General features: G+C 39.3%; 1 protein-coding gene across 2 annotated transcripts in view; it reads left to right on the top strand.

Moving 5' to 3' along the window:
• NSUN7 (NOP2/Sun RNA methyltransferase family member 7) overlaps positions 1–17,690 on the top strand; it is a 59,209-nt gene that overhangs the window by 33,058 nt on the left and 8,461 nt on the right. For both annotated transcript variants that reach the window (XM_067036216.1, XM_067036215.1), the window contains exons 8-10: positions 579–722; positions 6,601–6,702; positions 8,714–8,831. In XM_067036216.1, the coding sequence (XP_066892317.1) occupies positions 579–722; positions 6,601–6,702; positions 8,714–8,831 (364 nt within the window). The remainder of the gene's footprint in view (positions 1–578; positions 723–6,600; positions 6,703–8,713; positions 8,832–17,690) is intronic.

Genomic DNA, 17,690 nt, shown 5'->3' with positions numbered 1-17,690 from the left:
TAAAAATTTTTTTCTGGGAAAAATAGAATATAAAAGGGGTTAAAAAATGGGAAGGGAAATAACCAATACTGAGCATTTACTGTATACTAGGCACCATGCTAAGCCTAACTACTTTATCTCAATCTTCACTACAATTAGATGAGGTGTAGGCTTTATTATCCCATTTTACAAGTAAGGAAATTGAGGCTTAGAGAGATTAAGTCACACAGATAGTAAATAGTGAAGTTGGGGGTCAAACTTGGGTATTTCTGCCTCTAAAAGCCATTTCCCTCCACTATACCATACTGCTTTAAGTGGAATCTGAAGTTCAGAATGGAAAGTTTAAATTATATTTTATGTAGAAGATATTTAAACTTCAAAATCATTCTCTCAAGTAAAGGAGAAAGAACTCTATTAAGAATTCATGTATTAACTTTAGGATGTTATCAGAAAATAATCCTCTTTTCTGACTGCATTAAAATGACTTTTTGTGGGGCTGAGGATTTTAAAATGAACAATGATAAATAGATATAATTACATACTGTGTTAAGATTTTTAATTAATATTTTTATATACATTTTCTGTGTTTTTTCTCCCAGATATTGAAATACTTCATGAAACATTTATTAACCTTGAATCAAAGGATCATAGGTTACAGAAAGTTAAAGTGATTCTGCTGCTACCTCGTTGTTCAGGACTGGGTGTTAGCAATCCAGTAGAATTTATTTTAAATGAGCATGGAGGTACTTGCTTTAATTTTTAATTTCTAAATTATTGAAATTTTAATATTTTTAAAATGAAATTATTTAAAATCATTAAGATGACATATCAGATACATCTGATTAATGAATACCATATGTAAAGCACTTAATATGGATAAACTATTTTACATCCATTACCTCATTTAATCTTTATTATACTAGTTCTGTGAGATAAGGGTAAGGGGAATATTCAAAATGTTCAATAATTAGAGTGATGTAGGCAATCAGAACAGATGCCAGTATGCTATTCTGGCATATACCAGAGCTCAAAATATAGGCATTAACATTTATCAGCATTTTATAGATAAAAAAACTGAGACTCAGAAAGATTCATTCATTTTTATAAAGTCACATAACTAGTTGGTAAGAGAGCTAGGATTCAGATTTAGATCTGCCTGACTCTAGAGTCTGTGCTCCAAGATGATCCCAATTAAATAATGATCAGACTGTTTCAAACTCAAGACTTCTTTAACCCTCAGTATGTATGTTTTATGATATGAATATCTCAGATTAAATATCCTGAGAATATTTTATTTGCTTCTTTAATAACTTAAGAAATATTATTTAACATTAACATTTATTGAGCACTTATGTATAAGGCACTGAACTAAATACTTTGCTTGGTTTATTTCATCAAATCCTCACAAGAACTCAATGAATTGGTTACTCATTATTTCTCTTTTATAAATATGGAATCTGAGGCTCATGAGAGGTTGAAGCCTCTCAGAGTCTTTTGACTGGTGTCAGAGCCTGGATTCAAACACTACTGCTCTGACTCTGGCCCTTTGAATCATGCTCTTAATCACAGTATGTTAACTGCAATTGCTTCTTACTCTAATCCCTTGTTTATAGTGAAAGGCATAGCTATGGTTAACTAGAATATTAGACAAAGAAGACATTCCACCAACATTCAGAATATGTTGAGTAACTGTTTTCTATTTCTAGCAAGGACAGAATCTAAAATGAAGAAAAAGTAATTGAGGGAAAGAAACTAATAGTTATGGAGCACAACTATGCCCCAGTCAATATCTAGGAAGTGTTCATGCATTATAACTTAATATTCACAGTAACTTTGTGAGGATAGTGTTATTTAATTATCTCTGTTTTATAAAGGGGAAAAAACCCCCCAAGATTCAGACAAATTTAGCAAGTTGCCTGAGGTCATGTAGGTAGATTCAGAGCTGGGATTCAAATTCAGATTAGTTAGCACATTCCACTATACTACACTATAGAAAGAATTCCACTATACCAGTGGTCTCCAACCTTTTTGGCACCAGGGACTGGTTTCGTGGAAGACAGTTTTTCCACGGACCGGTGGTTGGGGTGGCGGGATGGTTTTGGGATGATTCAAGCACACTACATTTTTGTGTGCTTTTTTTTTTTAAATTTTAAACACTTATTTATTCATTTTTGGCTGCGTTGGGTCTTCGTTGCTGCGCACAGGCTTTCTCTAATTGTGGTGAGCGGGGGCTACTCTTCGTTGTGGTGTGCGGGCTTCTCATTGCAGTGGCTTCTCTTGTTGCGGAGCATGGGTTCAAGGCATGCAGGCTTCAGTAGTTGTGGCACATGGACTCAGTAGTTTTTACTTGTGGGCTCTAGAGTGCAGGTTCAGTAGTTGTGATGCACGGGCTTAGTTGCTCCGCTTAGTTGGTTAGTTGCTCTTAGTTGCTTAGATCTTCCCGGACCAGGGCTCGAACCCGTGTCCCCTGCATTACCAGGCTGATTCTTAACCACTGCGCCACCAGGGAAGTGCAGCAGGTGGATGCTTAACCACTGGGCCACTAAGGAAGTCCTTATTGTACACTTTATTTCTATTATTGTTACATTGTAATATATAATGAAATAATTTACTCACCATAATGCGAATCAGTGGGAGCCCTGAACTTGTTTTCCTGCAACTAGATGGTCCCATCTGGGGGTGATGGGAGACAGTGACACCCAAAGTGTGTGGCTTATGTCCAGTCTACTCCATAAGAGGCAGCTTAATTGTCACTTGCCACTCACTAATAGGGATTTTTTTTTTAACATCTTTATTGGAGTATAATTGCTTTACAATGGTGTGTTAGTTTCTGCTTTATAACAGAGTGAATCAGCTATACATATACATACGTTCCCATATCTCTTCCCTCTTGCGTCTCCCTCCCTCCCACCCTACCTATCCCCTCTAGGTGGTCACAAACCACCAAGCTGATCTTCCTGTGCTATGCGGCTGCTTCCCACTAGCTATCTATTTTACGTTTGTTAGTGTATATATGTCCATGCCACTCTCTCACTTTGTCACAGCTTACCCTTCCCCCTCCCCATATCCTCAAGTCCATTCTCTAGTAGGTCTGTGTCTTTATTCCCATCTTGCCTCTAGGTTCTTCGTGACCTTTTTTTTTCCCCCTTAGATTCCATATATATGTGTTAGCATATGGTATTTGTTTTTCTCTTTCTGATTTACTTCACTCTGTATGACAGACTCTAGGTCCATCCCCCTCACTACAAATAACTCAATTTTGTTTCTTTTTATGGCTGAGTAATATTCCATTGTATATATGTGCCACATCTTCTTTATCCATTCATCTTTTGATGGACATTTAGGTTGCTTCCATGTTCTGGCTATTGTAAATAGAGCTGCAATGAACATTTTGGTACATGACTCATTTTGAATTATGATTTTCTCAGGGTATATGCCCAGTAGTGGGATTGTGGGGTTGTATGGTAGTTCTGTTTGTAGTTTTTTTGTTTGTTTGTGTTGTTTTTTTTTTTGTGGTACGCGGGCCTCTCACTGCTGTGGCCTCTCCCGTTGCGGAGCACAGGCTCCGGACGCGCAGGCTCAGCAGCCATGGCTCACGGGCCTAGCCGCTCTGCGGCATGTGGGATCTTCCTGGACCGGGGCACAAACCCGTGTCCCCTGCATCGGCAGGCAGACTCTCAACCACTGCGCCACCAGGGAAGCCCTGTTTGTAGTTTTTTAAGGAACCTCTATACTGTTCTCCATGGTGGCTGTATCAATTTACATTCCCACCAGCAGTGCAAGAGTGTTCCCTTTTCTCCACACCCTCTCCATCATTTATTGTTTCTAGAGTTTTTGATGATGGCCATTCTGACCAGTGTGAGATGATATCTCATTGTAGTTTTGATTTGCATTTCTCTGATGATTAATGATGTTGAGCATTCTTTCATGTGTTTGTTGGCAATCTGTATAACTGATAGGGATTTGATATGAGTCTGCAAGCAATTGATTTATTATAGTCTCTGTGCAGTCAAACCTCTCTGTGAATGATAATCTGTATTTGCAGCCACTCCCCAGTGCTAGCATCACTGCCTCAGCTCCACCTCAGATCATCAGGCATTAGATTCTCATAAGGACCACGCAACCTAGATCCCTCGCATGTGCAGTTCACAGTAGGGTTCACACTCCTATGAGAATCTAATGCTGCCCCTGATCTGACAGGAGGTGGAGCTCAGGCAGTAATGTGAGTGATGGGGAGCGGCTGTAAATACAGATGAAGCTTCACTCGCTCACCCACTGCTCACCTCCTGCTGTGTGGACTAGTTCTTAACAGGCCACGGACCACTAGTGGTCCGTGGCTGGGGGTTGGGGACCCTTGCATTATACTACACAATTTTTAACTGGGCTTATACTGAACTATGTGAAATTCTGTCTTGCTACAGAAAATTTCCTTCCAAGACTAACCAACTCAGATGGGAGTATGGTAGACTGAGAAAATTCCCACACTAACTTTGGGAAATGATCACAGAAGAATTAGATTTTGAAAGAAGAGGGGAAGAAATAGCTGTAGCTACAATAAGCATTCCAGTTAAGAGAACTAGAGCTTAGAACTACTGTGAGACTCTGGCCTTATCCTGGGTCATCTTGAAGTGGGAATGCAGAACAAAATAAACCATAGGTAAAAATCATTTAGAGGCTGGGGTGTGGGTGAAGCACAAAGGGAACTACAAATGACAAAAAGAGGGGAAGTGAAAAGTTTCCTAGATATTGGTAATATTTTGAAATCCTTGAAGAGGTGACTGGATAAGCCAAGAAGTGGTCTTTGGCAAACCTGGAAAAAAGGAGGGTTTTGAAGGAAACTGTACTTTGATGAGGTAATATCCAGAGCAAATAAGGAACTCCTGACCTAGTGATTATGGTAGAAATATTAGTCATAAATTTAGTGGGGATGAATCCAAAAGACTTAGATTCGTGAGAAATCATGAATTAGTTTGAAAAACAATTAAACACTGAAAAACATTACAACCAATTTTAGAATGTTTATCATAAAAATTATCATATTTGGGCTTCCCTGGTGGCGCAGTGGTTGAGAGTCCGCCTGCCGATGCAGGGGACACGGGTTCGTGCCCCAGTCTGGGAAGATCCCACATGCTGCGGAGTGGCTGGGCCCGTGAGCCATGGCCGCTGGGCCTGTGCATCTGGAGCCTGTGCTCCGCAACAGGAGAGGCCACAGCAGTGAGAGGCCCGCGTACCAAAAAAAAAAAAAAAAAAAAAAAATTATCATATTTGAGGAATGTATGAAGTCGGTCTCTGCTAACAACTTGGAATTATTTTAAAATGGGGTGAAAAAGGTAAGCTGATATGGTTTTAGAGTATAATAATGGGTAAATAGTCCTTTAAAAAGTGATGAAAGAGAAAAATGTAAAGTGTAAAACTAAATTGGGAAGAAATGGAGTTTAATTAACCTTTAGTGATATTACTGGAGTGGGGAATAGCCAAATATATGGTATAAATAATTGGCTTTCATACTGCAGGGAGTTACTGAGAGGCAGAATAAATCAGGGGTTAGAAGGTTGGTCAGATTGCCAAGCTAGAACCTGGCTCTCAACTAGTAGCTGTGTGACCTTAGACAAGTTGTTTAATGTATGCTTGAACAGTTTTTTCAATGTTAAAAGGGATAATAATGCTTCAAGGGGTTGTTGAATAAAATAATCTATATAGAGTAGTATTCAGTATATCTTAGTTAATATTATCAAGAAATATGTTAAAAATAGTTTCAGAAATTTAAAGAATTATTATAAGAATTTCTTTCTTTTTATTAATTTTATTTATTTTTTTTGGCTGCATTGGGTCTTCGTTGCTGCACACGGGCCCTCTAGTTTTTTCTTCCAAAATTTCTTTCAGTAAGTTAATGTTTTTAACTGTATCCTTTTGTGTCCTTTCTTACTCAGATCTGACTATAGCCCATCAGTTTCTACCTTGGAAAATAAATCTTTTTCCCTCCTTTAGTACCCAGACTGACTGTGTTCTGTTTTTTATACCTAAATGACTTATTTTGGCTGGTTGGATGACTATATCATAAGAACTTGGAGAAAAAAGGAAAAATAATATTAAAACTAAGCAAAATTACCTTTATCAATTTTTTAAAGTCAGTATTTTTATAATACTGCCTATTTATTTAAAAATTTATTTTTAATTTGTTTATTTTTGGTTGGGTGTTCGTTGCTGTGTGCGGGCTTTCTCCAGTTGCAACGAGCGGGGGCTGTTCTTCATTGTGGTGCACAGGCTTCTCATTGCAGTGGCTTCTCTTGTTGCGGAGTATGGGCTCTAGGCACGTAGGCTTCAGTAGTTGTGGCTCACGGGCTCCAGAGCACAGGCTCAGTAGTTGTGGTGCATGGGCTTAGTTGCTCCGCGGCATGTGGGATCTTCCCAGACCAGGGCTTGAACCCGTGTCCCCTGCATTGGCAGGTGGATTCTTAACCACTGCGTCACCAGGGAAGTCCCCTGCCTATTTATTTTTAATAAATATTTTCCATGAAAACGGTCATTAATAGGGGAAATGATTAAAATATTAATGTGATAATAGCAATATATGAAAAACATCTAATAGTGATATATTTAAAAGCATTTATTTCCTTTCAGATACAGGTTTACTTAAAGATTTCTCTCAAGGAGGCCCATCAGAAGATAAACTTCATGTTCTTGCTCAGCAGCAATATGAACAGCTAATACATGCAATGAAATGTAAGTTTGTTATCAGTGTAATCTGAAAATGTTGTAAATCTTAGAAACATTAATACTTCATTTATCTGTTATATTCAGGCAATGATGTGTGAACCATAAGTGAATTTTTCAGAACACTCAGTTCCTTCAAATAACAAAATATTTATTTTTACCAATTTAATTCTCAAAAATATATGCTTTACTATCATTTTAAACATAGGTTAGCAAGAATAATTTAGTTTTCTTTAATGCTGAAGTAAAGTAATTACATACGTCCATTGTTGTACAGTTTCATCTTCTTTATTTCTTTTCTTTGGCTTCTTACTTGATGTAATATTTCCGTTGTCATTGTGCCTGCCCCTAACTCTTCTATAATCCCAATTTTAATCAAACTCTTACTTCTCTTAGTACTAAAAAGAGAACAGAGAGATGCAATTACAGATAAAGCCTAGATCTCTTTGAGTCTGAGTAACAAGGCTCTTTAAGTATTTTTATTATTGCTTCAATCACTGCATTTAGATTTTGAGTACCATTTAGATTTTGAGTACCAGTGCCCTTCCACACGTAGATATGGAAATCTAGAAGTCTCTGAGAAATTATATAAACTTTAATTAATTCAGTGCATGTTTATCAAATGCCTACTCTGGGTCAGTTATTAAGCTGGTTGTTAGGGATATGAGTGTGGATAAATCCTGACCTCCAAAGGCTCAAAGGTAAGTATAGGGTATAGATGATTTAATATATGAAGATATAACATATGTGAAATAGAAATAAGGCAAAACAGAGGAGTTCTGCCCCTTTAATTGATGTTATTAAAAAATATTAATTTGAATATGATAGTATGTATATGATCTATGAAATGAGTTGATTGGAAGATGAGGAAGTTGGTAAATAATGCATTTTTAAACTTTTCTCTGATTACTCTATTTAAAATTGCAGGATAATCTTTTGAAACTAACTGTCCTCCATATCTGCTTTGATTTGCTCTATAGCATTTGTCACTTCCTAATGCTATATGTGTGTGTGTGTGTGTGTGTGCGCATGCATGTGTGTGTGTGTGTGTATATATATATATATATATATATATTTTTTTTTTTTTTTTTTTTTTTTTGCGGTATGTGGGCCTCTCACTGCTGTGGCCTCTCCCGTTGCGGAGCACAGGCTCCGGACATGCAGGCTCAGCGGCCATGGCTCATGGGCCTAGCCGCTCTGCGGCATGTGGGATCTTCCCGGACCGGGGCATGAACCCGTGTCCCCTGCATCAGCAAGCGGACTCCTAACCACTGCGCCACCAGGGAAGCCCCTATATTTTTTTTTACTTGGGCTGTGCCACTGCGTGGCTTGCAGAATCTTAGTTCCCCAACCAGGGATCAAACCTGGGCCTCTGGCAGTGAGAGCTCTGAGTCCTAACCACTGGACCACCAGGGAATTCCCTAATTTTCTTATTTATTTATGTCTTATGTCAATGAAACATAGAAAATAAGCTCCCTGGGGCAGGGATTTTTGTGTGTGTATATTGAATGGTGAGAATACTGCCTAGCACGTAGTAGGTGCTCAGTAAGTGTGAATAAGTGAGCGAGTTGCAGGTAGTAATATTACCTCATTTTATAGTTGAAGAATTGGAGAGTTAAGTAATTTTCCCAGGTTCATACAGCAGTAAGTTATAGAATTGGGATTCACGTCTAAGTCTGTCTGTTTCTAGAGTCCTTTTAACTAGTTACGTGATATGGCTTGTGGAAGAATAGCTGGAAGTGTCAAGCTTATGGTAATCTGCAGTATTTATTTGTTTGTGTTTGTAATTAGGTTGGTCACATTGATTAGATTTCCATACAATCCAGTTAGATTTACTTTATTTATTGGCCACAGACTACATTACTAATACATGCTTTAAGGGGAGCCATGCAAGCATCTATAGAAATAATTCCCATCAAAACCATGTGGTATTAGTACAGACAGACTTTTGAAAACATAATGGATTTGTTTAGGATTGTTAATGGGGTCATTATATTAATTCCATCTTCTTTAAATGTAGTTACTAGAGCTCAAGCAGTTGTTTACTGCACATGTTCAGTTTATCCAGAAGAAAATGAAACTGTTGTTAAGAAAGCACTGGAATTTCAAGACCACGGGACTAAAGTACAATCTTATAGGTAAGAAAGGAAGGATTCTTCTAAACACCTCAACCAAATATTTTTGAAAGTGAAAAATTTTGATTTTCTGAGTTAGAAGCAAAAGACATTTCAGTTCCTTTTTATTAGACTTTAATATGACCAAAATAATCTAACTTCTTACAACTTTAAAGTAGATTCTGTAAAGCCTTTACAATGGTTTGGCATATGCATTCTCTTGTACACTAAAAGATTCTTGTTTTTGTTGTTATTGTTAAATAATGCTAAAGACATTTGGGCTTTGACTTGATTGATTTCTGGATAAATTGAGTATAAACTTTATACCCTGAGTTTTAGATACATCTGTGCTTCAGTAGAAGAAAAGTAAGAGTATAAAATAACCTTAGAAAATAGAGACTTGGATGTTTATTATCTGAAAACATGTGTTTCTTAGACCCATTTAGCCTTTGGCACCCACAAGGACTAAGATAAGAATAGCTTGAATAACCATAGTAGCTTCTGGGTAAAATGCTATAATAAACTAGGGGCAGAGAAGAAAAACAGTAATACTCCATCCAAACTCTGGACGTCAAGATAAGGAGTATATTTAAGATTACTATATGATACCAATAGTTCTTCAAGACTGTGACAATTAATAAGGTATTTTAAAATGTCTCCTATTTTTTACTTATTTCTCCTGTTCTGAACTTTTCCTGTAATTCTTATAGTAGCATCTTAATATGTATATGGTTTGCTCTCTCCTTTTAATTTTATATTTTTCCTTTGCCAGTTCACAGGTGGACATGTTTGTTAACCACATCCGTATTTACTTCCTTATTTTGTAATTCTTGTTGGTAGCTAACAGCTGACCTTTTTTCTGCCAGCTTCTCAACACAGCATTAACTAAATCTCCATCTAGTGGCAAGGAGAATTATTGCAGGTATATGACCAAAATCATTAGTGTGGATGACTCTTGATTTGTCTGTCAGGGATAAGGTTCTAAGAATTTAATATGGCAAAAATAGAGGAACATTTCCACACCCTCTCTAGCATTTATTATGTGTAGACTTTTTGATGACAGCCATTCTGACCAGTGTGAGGTGATGCTTCATTGTGGTTTTGATTTGCATTTCTGTAATAATTAGCGACATTGATCATCTTTTCATGTGCCTACTGGCCATCTGTATGTCTTCTTTGGAGAAATGTCTATTAAGGTCTTCTGCCAGTTTTTCGACTGGATTGTTTGTTTTTTTGTTGTTAAGTTGTATGAGCTGTTTGTATATTTTGGAAATTAAGTCCTTGTTGGTTGCATTGTTTGCAAATATTTTTTCCCATTCCTTAGGTTGTCTTTTCATTTTTTTAATGGTTTCCCTTGCTGTGCAAAAGCTTGTAAGTTTGATTAGGTCCCATTTGTTTATTTTTGTTTTTATTTCTATTGCCTTGGGAGACTGATCTAAGAAAATACTACTACAATTTATGTCAGAGAATGTTTTGCCTATGTTCTCTCCTAGGAGTTTTATGGTGTCAAATTTTATATTTAGGTCTTTAAAACCATTTTGAGTTTATTTTTGTGTATGGTGTGAGAGAGTGTTGTAATTTCATTGATTTACAAGTAGCTGTCCAGCTTTCCCAATACCACATCAACAAGTCTGCAAGAGAGACTGTCTTTTCTCCATTGTATATTCTTGCCTGTTTTGTCGAAGATTAATTGATCATAGGTTTGTGGGTTTATTTCTGGGCTGTCTGTTCTGTTCCACTGAACTATATGTCTGTTTTTGTGCCAACAGCACACTGTTTTGATTACTGTAACTTTGTAGTATAGTCTGAAGTCTGGAGGGTTATGCCTCCTGCTTTGTTCTTTTCCCTCAGGATTGCTTTGATAATTCTGGGCCTTTTGTGGTTCCATATACATTTTAGGATTATTTGTTCTAGTTCTGTGAAAAATGTCGTGGGTATTCTGATAAGGATTGCATTAAATCTGTAGATTGCTTTGAGTAGTATGGCCATTTTAAAAATATTAATTCTTCCAATCCAAGTGCATGGGATATCTTTCCATTTCTTTGAATCATGTTCAGTTTCTTTATCAAAGTTTTATAGTCTTCAGCATATAGGTGTTTACTGCCTTGATTGAGTTTATTCCTAGGGTTTGTTTTTGTGTGTGTGTGGTACGCGGGCCTTTCACTGCCGCAGCCTCTCCCGTTGCGGAGCACAGGCTCCAGACGCGCAGGCCCAGTGGCCATGGCCCACAGGCCCAGCCACTCTGCGGCACACGGGATCCTCCCAGACCAGGGCACGAACCCATATCCCCTGCATTGGCAGGCGGACTCTCAACCACTACGCCACCAGGGAAGCCCTAGGTGTTTTTTTTGACGCAGTTTTAAACAGGATTTTTTTTTTTACTTTCTGAAATTTCATTGTTAGTGTAAAGAAATGCAACAAATTTCTGTATATTAATCTTGTATCCTACTACCTTGTTGAATTCATTCATTTGCATAGTTTTTGTGTGGAGACTTTAGGGTTCTCTACAGAGAGTATCATGTCATCGCCAAATAGTGACAGTTTTACCTCTTCCCTTCCAATTTGTATACCTTTCATTTCTTTTTCTTATCTGATTGTTGGGGCTAGGACTTCCAATACTATGTTGAGTAGAAGTGGTGAAACTGGGCATCCTTGTCTTGTTCCTGAATTTAGTGGGAAGGCATTCAGCTTTTCACTGTTGAGTATTATGTTCGCTGTGGGTTTGTCATAAATGGCTTTTATTATGTTGAAATATGTTCCACCTATACCCACTTCTGTGACAGTTTTTATCAAGAATGGGTGTTGAATTTTGTCAAGTACTTTTTCTGTCTATTGAGATGATCCTGTGGTTTTTGTCTTTCTTTTTGTTAACATGGTGTATCACATTGATTGATTGTGTATATTGAGCTGTCCTTGCTACCCTGGAATGATTACAGCTTGATCATGGTGTATTATCCTTTTTACGTATTGTTGGATTTTGTTTGCTAATATCTTGTTTTGAAGATTTTTGCATCTATATTCATCAAAGATATTGGCCTGTGTTTTTCATTTTTTGTAGTGTTTTTGTCTGGTTTTGGTATCAGGGTGATGGTGGCTTCAGAATAAATTTGGGAGTGTTCCCTCTTCAATTTTTTGGAATAGTTTGAGAAGGGTAGGTATAAGTTCTTTGAAAATACTAACAGATACAAATGGAGAAACTGACAATAATACAATAATAGGAGACCTTAACACCCCACTGACATCAATGGACAGATCATCCAGATGAAAAATCAGTAAGGCAACAGAGGTTCTAAATGACACAATAGATCAGTAGGACTTAATTGATATCTACAGAACACTACTTCCAAAAAAGCCAGAATACAGGTTCTTTTCAAGGGCACATGGAATGTTCTTTAGGATAGACCACATACTAGGTCATTAAAAAAAACCTCAACAAATTTAAAAGGATAGAAACTATTTGAAACATCTTATCTGACCACAAGAGTATGAAACCAGAAATCAACCACAGAAAGAAAAACAGGAAAAGAATGAACACATGGAGAGTAAACAACATGCTACTAAGAAACCAGTGGGTCAACAATGAAATCAAAGAAGAAATCAGGAAATGCCTCAAGACAAATGAAAATGAAAACACAACCTTACAAAATCTATGGGATGCCCACACACTGGTGGTTGAAGCTGGGTCCTGGGGTTAGTGCTGGACTACTGACATCAAGAGCCAGGTCCTGGAGTCTGGTTGCAGGGCCCAGACATCCCAGAGCTGATATAACATGGCTGGGGGGTGAGGCAGGGAAGGGGAGTGGATCCTGACACAGTTGGGTACAGAGTCTGGGGTGTCCTGAAGCTTGTGTTGGCCTGTTAGTGGGCAGGGCCAGGGCCCAGCTGGTCCCAGGGCAGGGTCTGGCCTTGTCTGGATAGGATAGGTTTGCAGGCTGTGGGATTGTGGTTTTCTTGCATCTGGTATCTGCCCACATTGGGTCAACCTGGTCCAGAGGCTAGAGCAGGCAAGGCCCAGAGGATTCTGGGGCTGGTGCTTGCTCACTGGTGGGTGGAAATGGGCCCTGGGCCCTCTATTGGGCAGGGCCGTGTCCAGAGGCAGATGTGGAGGTCTTTAGGCAGTCTGTCTGCTGATGGGTGGTACTGTATCCCACCCAATTAGTTTCTTGGCCTGATTAGTCCCAGCACTGGCACCTAAAGGCTGTTGGGTTGGGTGGGGCCAGGTCTTGGTGCTGATGAGCTAGAGGGAGGATTCCACAATGGTGTTTGCCAGTATCAGCATCCATGTGGTAGGAGGAACTCCCAAGAATGGCTGCCACCAGTGTTTGTGCACCCAGGGTGAGTGCAGCCGCCCCTCACCTCTCTGAGAGACTCTCCAAGACCAGCAGGTAGATCTGGCCCAGGCTCCTATCAAATTACTGCTTTTTCTCTGGGTTCCAGAACATGTGAGATTTTGTGTGTGCCATTTAAGAGTGAAGTCTCTATTTCTCCCAGTCCTGTGGGACTCCCAAAATTAAGTCTCACTGGCCTTCAAGGCCAAATGCCTCAGGGCCTTGTCTTTCTGGTGCCAGACCCCCGGGCTGGGGAGCCTGACATGGCGCTTATAACTATCTTGTGGGAGAACCTCTGCAATATAATTATTCTCCAATTTGTGGGTCACCCATCTGGGGTTATGGGACTTAGCTGTATTTCAAGTCTGCCAATCCTACCTGTCTTGTGGCTCTTTCTTTATGTCTTTAGTTGTAGAAGATCTTTTCTGGTAGGTACCAGACTTTTTCATCAATGGTTGTTCTTTAAATAGTTGTGATTTTGGTGTGCTCGTGAGAGGAAGTGAGCTCAGAGTTTTCCTACTCTGCCATCTTGGCCAATCTTGGTCACTGTGGTTTTGATTTGAATTTTCCTGGGAACTAATGATGTTGAGCTTCTTTTCAAGTGCTTATTAACCATTTATATATCTTCTTTGGACAATGTGTTCAGGTTCTTTGCCCATTTAAAAACTGTATTACGGTACTTCCCTGGTGGCGCACTGGTTAAGAATCCGCCTGTCAAGGCAGGGGACATGAGTTTGATCTCTGGTCCAGGAAGATCCCACATGCTGCGGAGCAACTAAGCCCATGGTGCCACAACTACTGAGCCTGTGCTCTAGAGCCCGTGAGCCACAACTGCTGAGCCCACATGCCACAGCTGCTGAAGCCCTCGTGCCTAGAGCCCATGCTCTGCAACAAGAGAATCCACCACAACAAGAAGCCTGCACACTGCAACGAAGAGTAGCCCCTGCTTGCTGCAACTAGAGAAAGCCCGCGTGCAGCAATGAAGACCCAATGCAGCCAAAAATAAATAAATAAAATAAATAAATTTATTTTTTTAAAAATTGTGTTACAGTTGGCCTTCCATGTCTGAGGGGTCCACATCTGAGGATTCAACCAACTGCAGATTGAAAATATTTGGAAAAAAATTCCAGCAATTTCCAAAAAGCAAAACTTGAATTTGCTGCAACTATTTACATAGCATTTACATTGTATTAGGTATTATGAGTAATCTAGAGATAATTTAAAGTATACAGGAGCATGTGCTTAGGTTATATGCAAATACTACACCATTTTTTTTTTTTTTTTTTTGGCGGTACGTGGGCCTCTCGCTGTTGTGGCCTCTCCCGCTGCGGAGCACGGTCTCTGGACCTGCAGGCTCAGCGGCCATGGCTCATGGGCCTAGCCTCTCCACAGCATGTGGGATCTTCCCGGACCGGGCATGAACCCATGTCCCCTGCATCGGCAGGCAGACTCTCAACCACTGCACCACCAGGGAAGCCCTAGTACACCATTTTATATAAGGTATTTGAGCATCTGTGGATCTTGGTATCCAAGGGGTGTCCTGGAACCAATCCCCCTCATACCAAGGGATGACTGTATTTGTCTTTTTTATTGTTGAGTTGTAAGACTCCCTTATATGTTCTGTATATCATACCCTTATCACATATATAACTTGCAATTATTATCTCCCATTCGTGGGCTGTCTTTTTACTTTCTTGATAATGTCCTTTTTTTTTTTTTTTTTTTTTTTTTTTTTTTGTGCTAGGCAGGCCTCTCCTCTCACTGTTGTGGCCTCTCCCGTTGCGGAGCACAGGCTCCGGACACGCAGGCTCAGCGGCCATGGCTCATGGGCCCAGCCACTCTGCGGCATGTGGGATCCTCCCGGACCGGGGCATGAACCCCTGTCCCCTGCATCGGCAGGCGGACTCCCAACCACTGCGCCACCAGGGAAGCCCGATAATGTCCTTTGATGCATAAAAGTTTATAATGTTGAAGAAGTCTGATTTGTTTTGTATTTTACTGCTTGTGCTTTAGGTATCATATCTAAGAAACTGTTGTTTAATGCAAGGTTGTGAAGAATTATGGCTATGTTTTCTTCCAACCATTTTGTAACTTAGCTCTTACGTTTATGTCTGTTATCCATTTTGATTAATTTTTGTATATGTTATGAGGTAAGGGTCCAACTTCATTCCTTTGCATGTGGATATCCAGTCATCCCAGCACCATTTGTTGAAGAGACTATTCTTTCTACAGTGAATGGTCTTGGCACCCCTGTTGAAAATCAGTTGATCATAGATGAATGGGCTTATTTCTGGCCTCTCAATTCTGTTTCATTGATGTATATGTCTGTACTTATGCCAGGATCATAATAAAAGATTTTAAAAATCACTAATGGATGCCTAGTTGTATCAAAAGCCTTTGCAGCATTTAATGATATGATCAAATGTTTTTTCTCATCTGACATTTTGACGTGGTGGTGAATTAATGCTAAATGTTTTCTAATAGTGAACAGTCTTTGAGCTTGAGGGCTAGGTACTGATAGGTTGTATCCTGTGTTTTGATTTTCTGTTACTAGTAAAGGTGGAGTATAGGGAAGATAAGCAGTGCATGAGTGGGACTAGATTGCTCTTCTAGCCTTGGTGCTCATTAAGATAATCAGTAATCACCTACACCAGGCTTCTGATGGGTACTTTGCCCACTTAGTCTCTATTGTTTCAGGATCTTTATTCTCATTGCTCTCAGTGAGCCCAGTTCTATAATGACCTCTCCTACTGTCAGCGCTGGCCTAGGGAGGGAAGCCACCAGTGAACTTATGAGTGCTGCAAGTGCCCTCCCAGCAGCACACTCCTTGTTGCTCTGATAAAATGTGTATCTTCTGGGCCCTCCTCTCAACATAGTCCTCTGGAGAGTTCTTGAGCCCTAATAGTACATCCTCTGAGGCTTCTAATCCTATCTTCCACTGTCTGCCATGACAGTCTGGCATTTCTCCTCACTAAATGTGAGCCATTGTGTATTAGTTTTCTATTTATGCTTAAGAAATTACCACAAATGTAGCAGTTGAAGACAGTGCCTGTTAGTTAACTCAGAGTTCTGTAGGTCAGTTGTCTGGATGGCATGGATGGATTCTCTGCTTAGGATGTCAGCCTGATGAATTCTTTGCTGGAGACTCTGGGGGAAAATTTGCTTCCAACCTCACTCTTGTGGTTGGGGGACTGAGGTCCTTGTTTCTTTGCTGGCTATCAATCCAAGATTGCTCTCTGCTTCTAGAGACCACATTCATTCCTTGCCTCTTGCCATTCCTCCATCTTCAAGCCAACAATAGTGCATTATACTCTGCTCGTGCTTTGAATCTGTGATTTCTTCTGTCTCTAACCTGTAGACATGGATGGCTCCTGTAATTAGGTCAGGTCCACTGAGATAATACTCATAGCTTAAGGTGAACTAATTTGAGAGCTTAATTACATCTGCAAAATTCCTTTTTCCATGTGTATTATTTGCCTGAGCTGCCACAATAAATTATCCTAAACTTGCTGACTTGTAACAATGGAAATTTATTCTCTCACAGTTCTGGAGACCAGAAGTCCAAAATCAAGTAGCTGGCAGGGATGATTCCCTCTAGGGCCTCTGAGAGGGAATCGATTATGACTCTCTTCCAGCTTCTGGTGTTTGTTAACAATCCTTGGTACTCCTTGGCTTGTAGTTTCATCACTCCAATCTCTGCCTCCATCGTCATGTGTTCTTCTTCGTCATGTGTGTCTCTGTATATCCTCTCTTCTTGTAGGGACACCAATATTGGACCTAGGGTTTATCCTACTCCAGTATTAGCTCCTTTGCTAAGACCCTATTTCCAAATAAGGTCACATTCTGGAGTTTTGGGTGGACATGAATTTGGTGCGGGGGACACTATTGAACCCACAATAGTCCACTCTCTGGCCCCCTAAAATTGATGTCTGTTTCATACACAAAATACATTTATCTCACTCCAGCATTCTCAAGTCTTCACCCATTCCAGGATCAATTCTAAATCCAAAATCTCATTTAAGTATCACCAACTCAAAAATTCCCAAATGTCATCATCTAAGTCAGGTATGAGTTGGACTCTGGGTATTAACTTATTTTATTATTCAAAGAAATAGACTGTAAGTTGGGGTTTGAAGATCATTTTGTTATGCAGGGCCAATTTCTGTATGGTAACTTTACCAGTATTGATTATGGATTATTATTACTATTAGAAAATATAGCATGTATGTAGCTAAATTATGATCTATTAAATAAATATTTGTTGAATACCTACTATATACCAGGCACTCTTCTGGGTGCTAGATATATCTGACAAAAATCCCAACCTTACATTGGTAAGAAATAATTATTTTCAGTGAGTATTCTTTATTTAATATATAAGTGAATTATTTTTTTTGATTCTTTCTATTTGTGTAGAGAACATAGATGAATAGGCCTCAGAAATTCAGTTTGTTGGTTACAAGGTTGGTAAGAGGAGTGACTAGCTGTGTAAAACCTACACAGCTATTATATTTCAGCTTAGTTCAGCACAAACATTTTATTAAGCACCACTATT

This window comes from Kogia breviceps, chromosome 6 (assembly GCF_026419965.1).
Source record: "Kogia breviceps isolate mKogBre1 chromosome 6, mKogBre1 haplotype 1, whole genome shotgun sequence".
Classification (NCBI taxonomy): domain Eukaryota; kingdom Metazoa; phylum Chordata; class Mammalia; order Artiodactyla; family Physeteridae; genus Kogia; species Kogia breviceps.
This window is presented reverse-complemented; position numbering and strand designations above follow the sequence as displayed.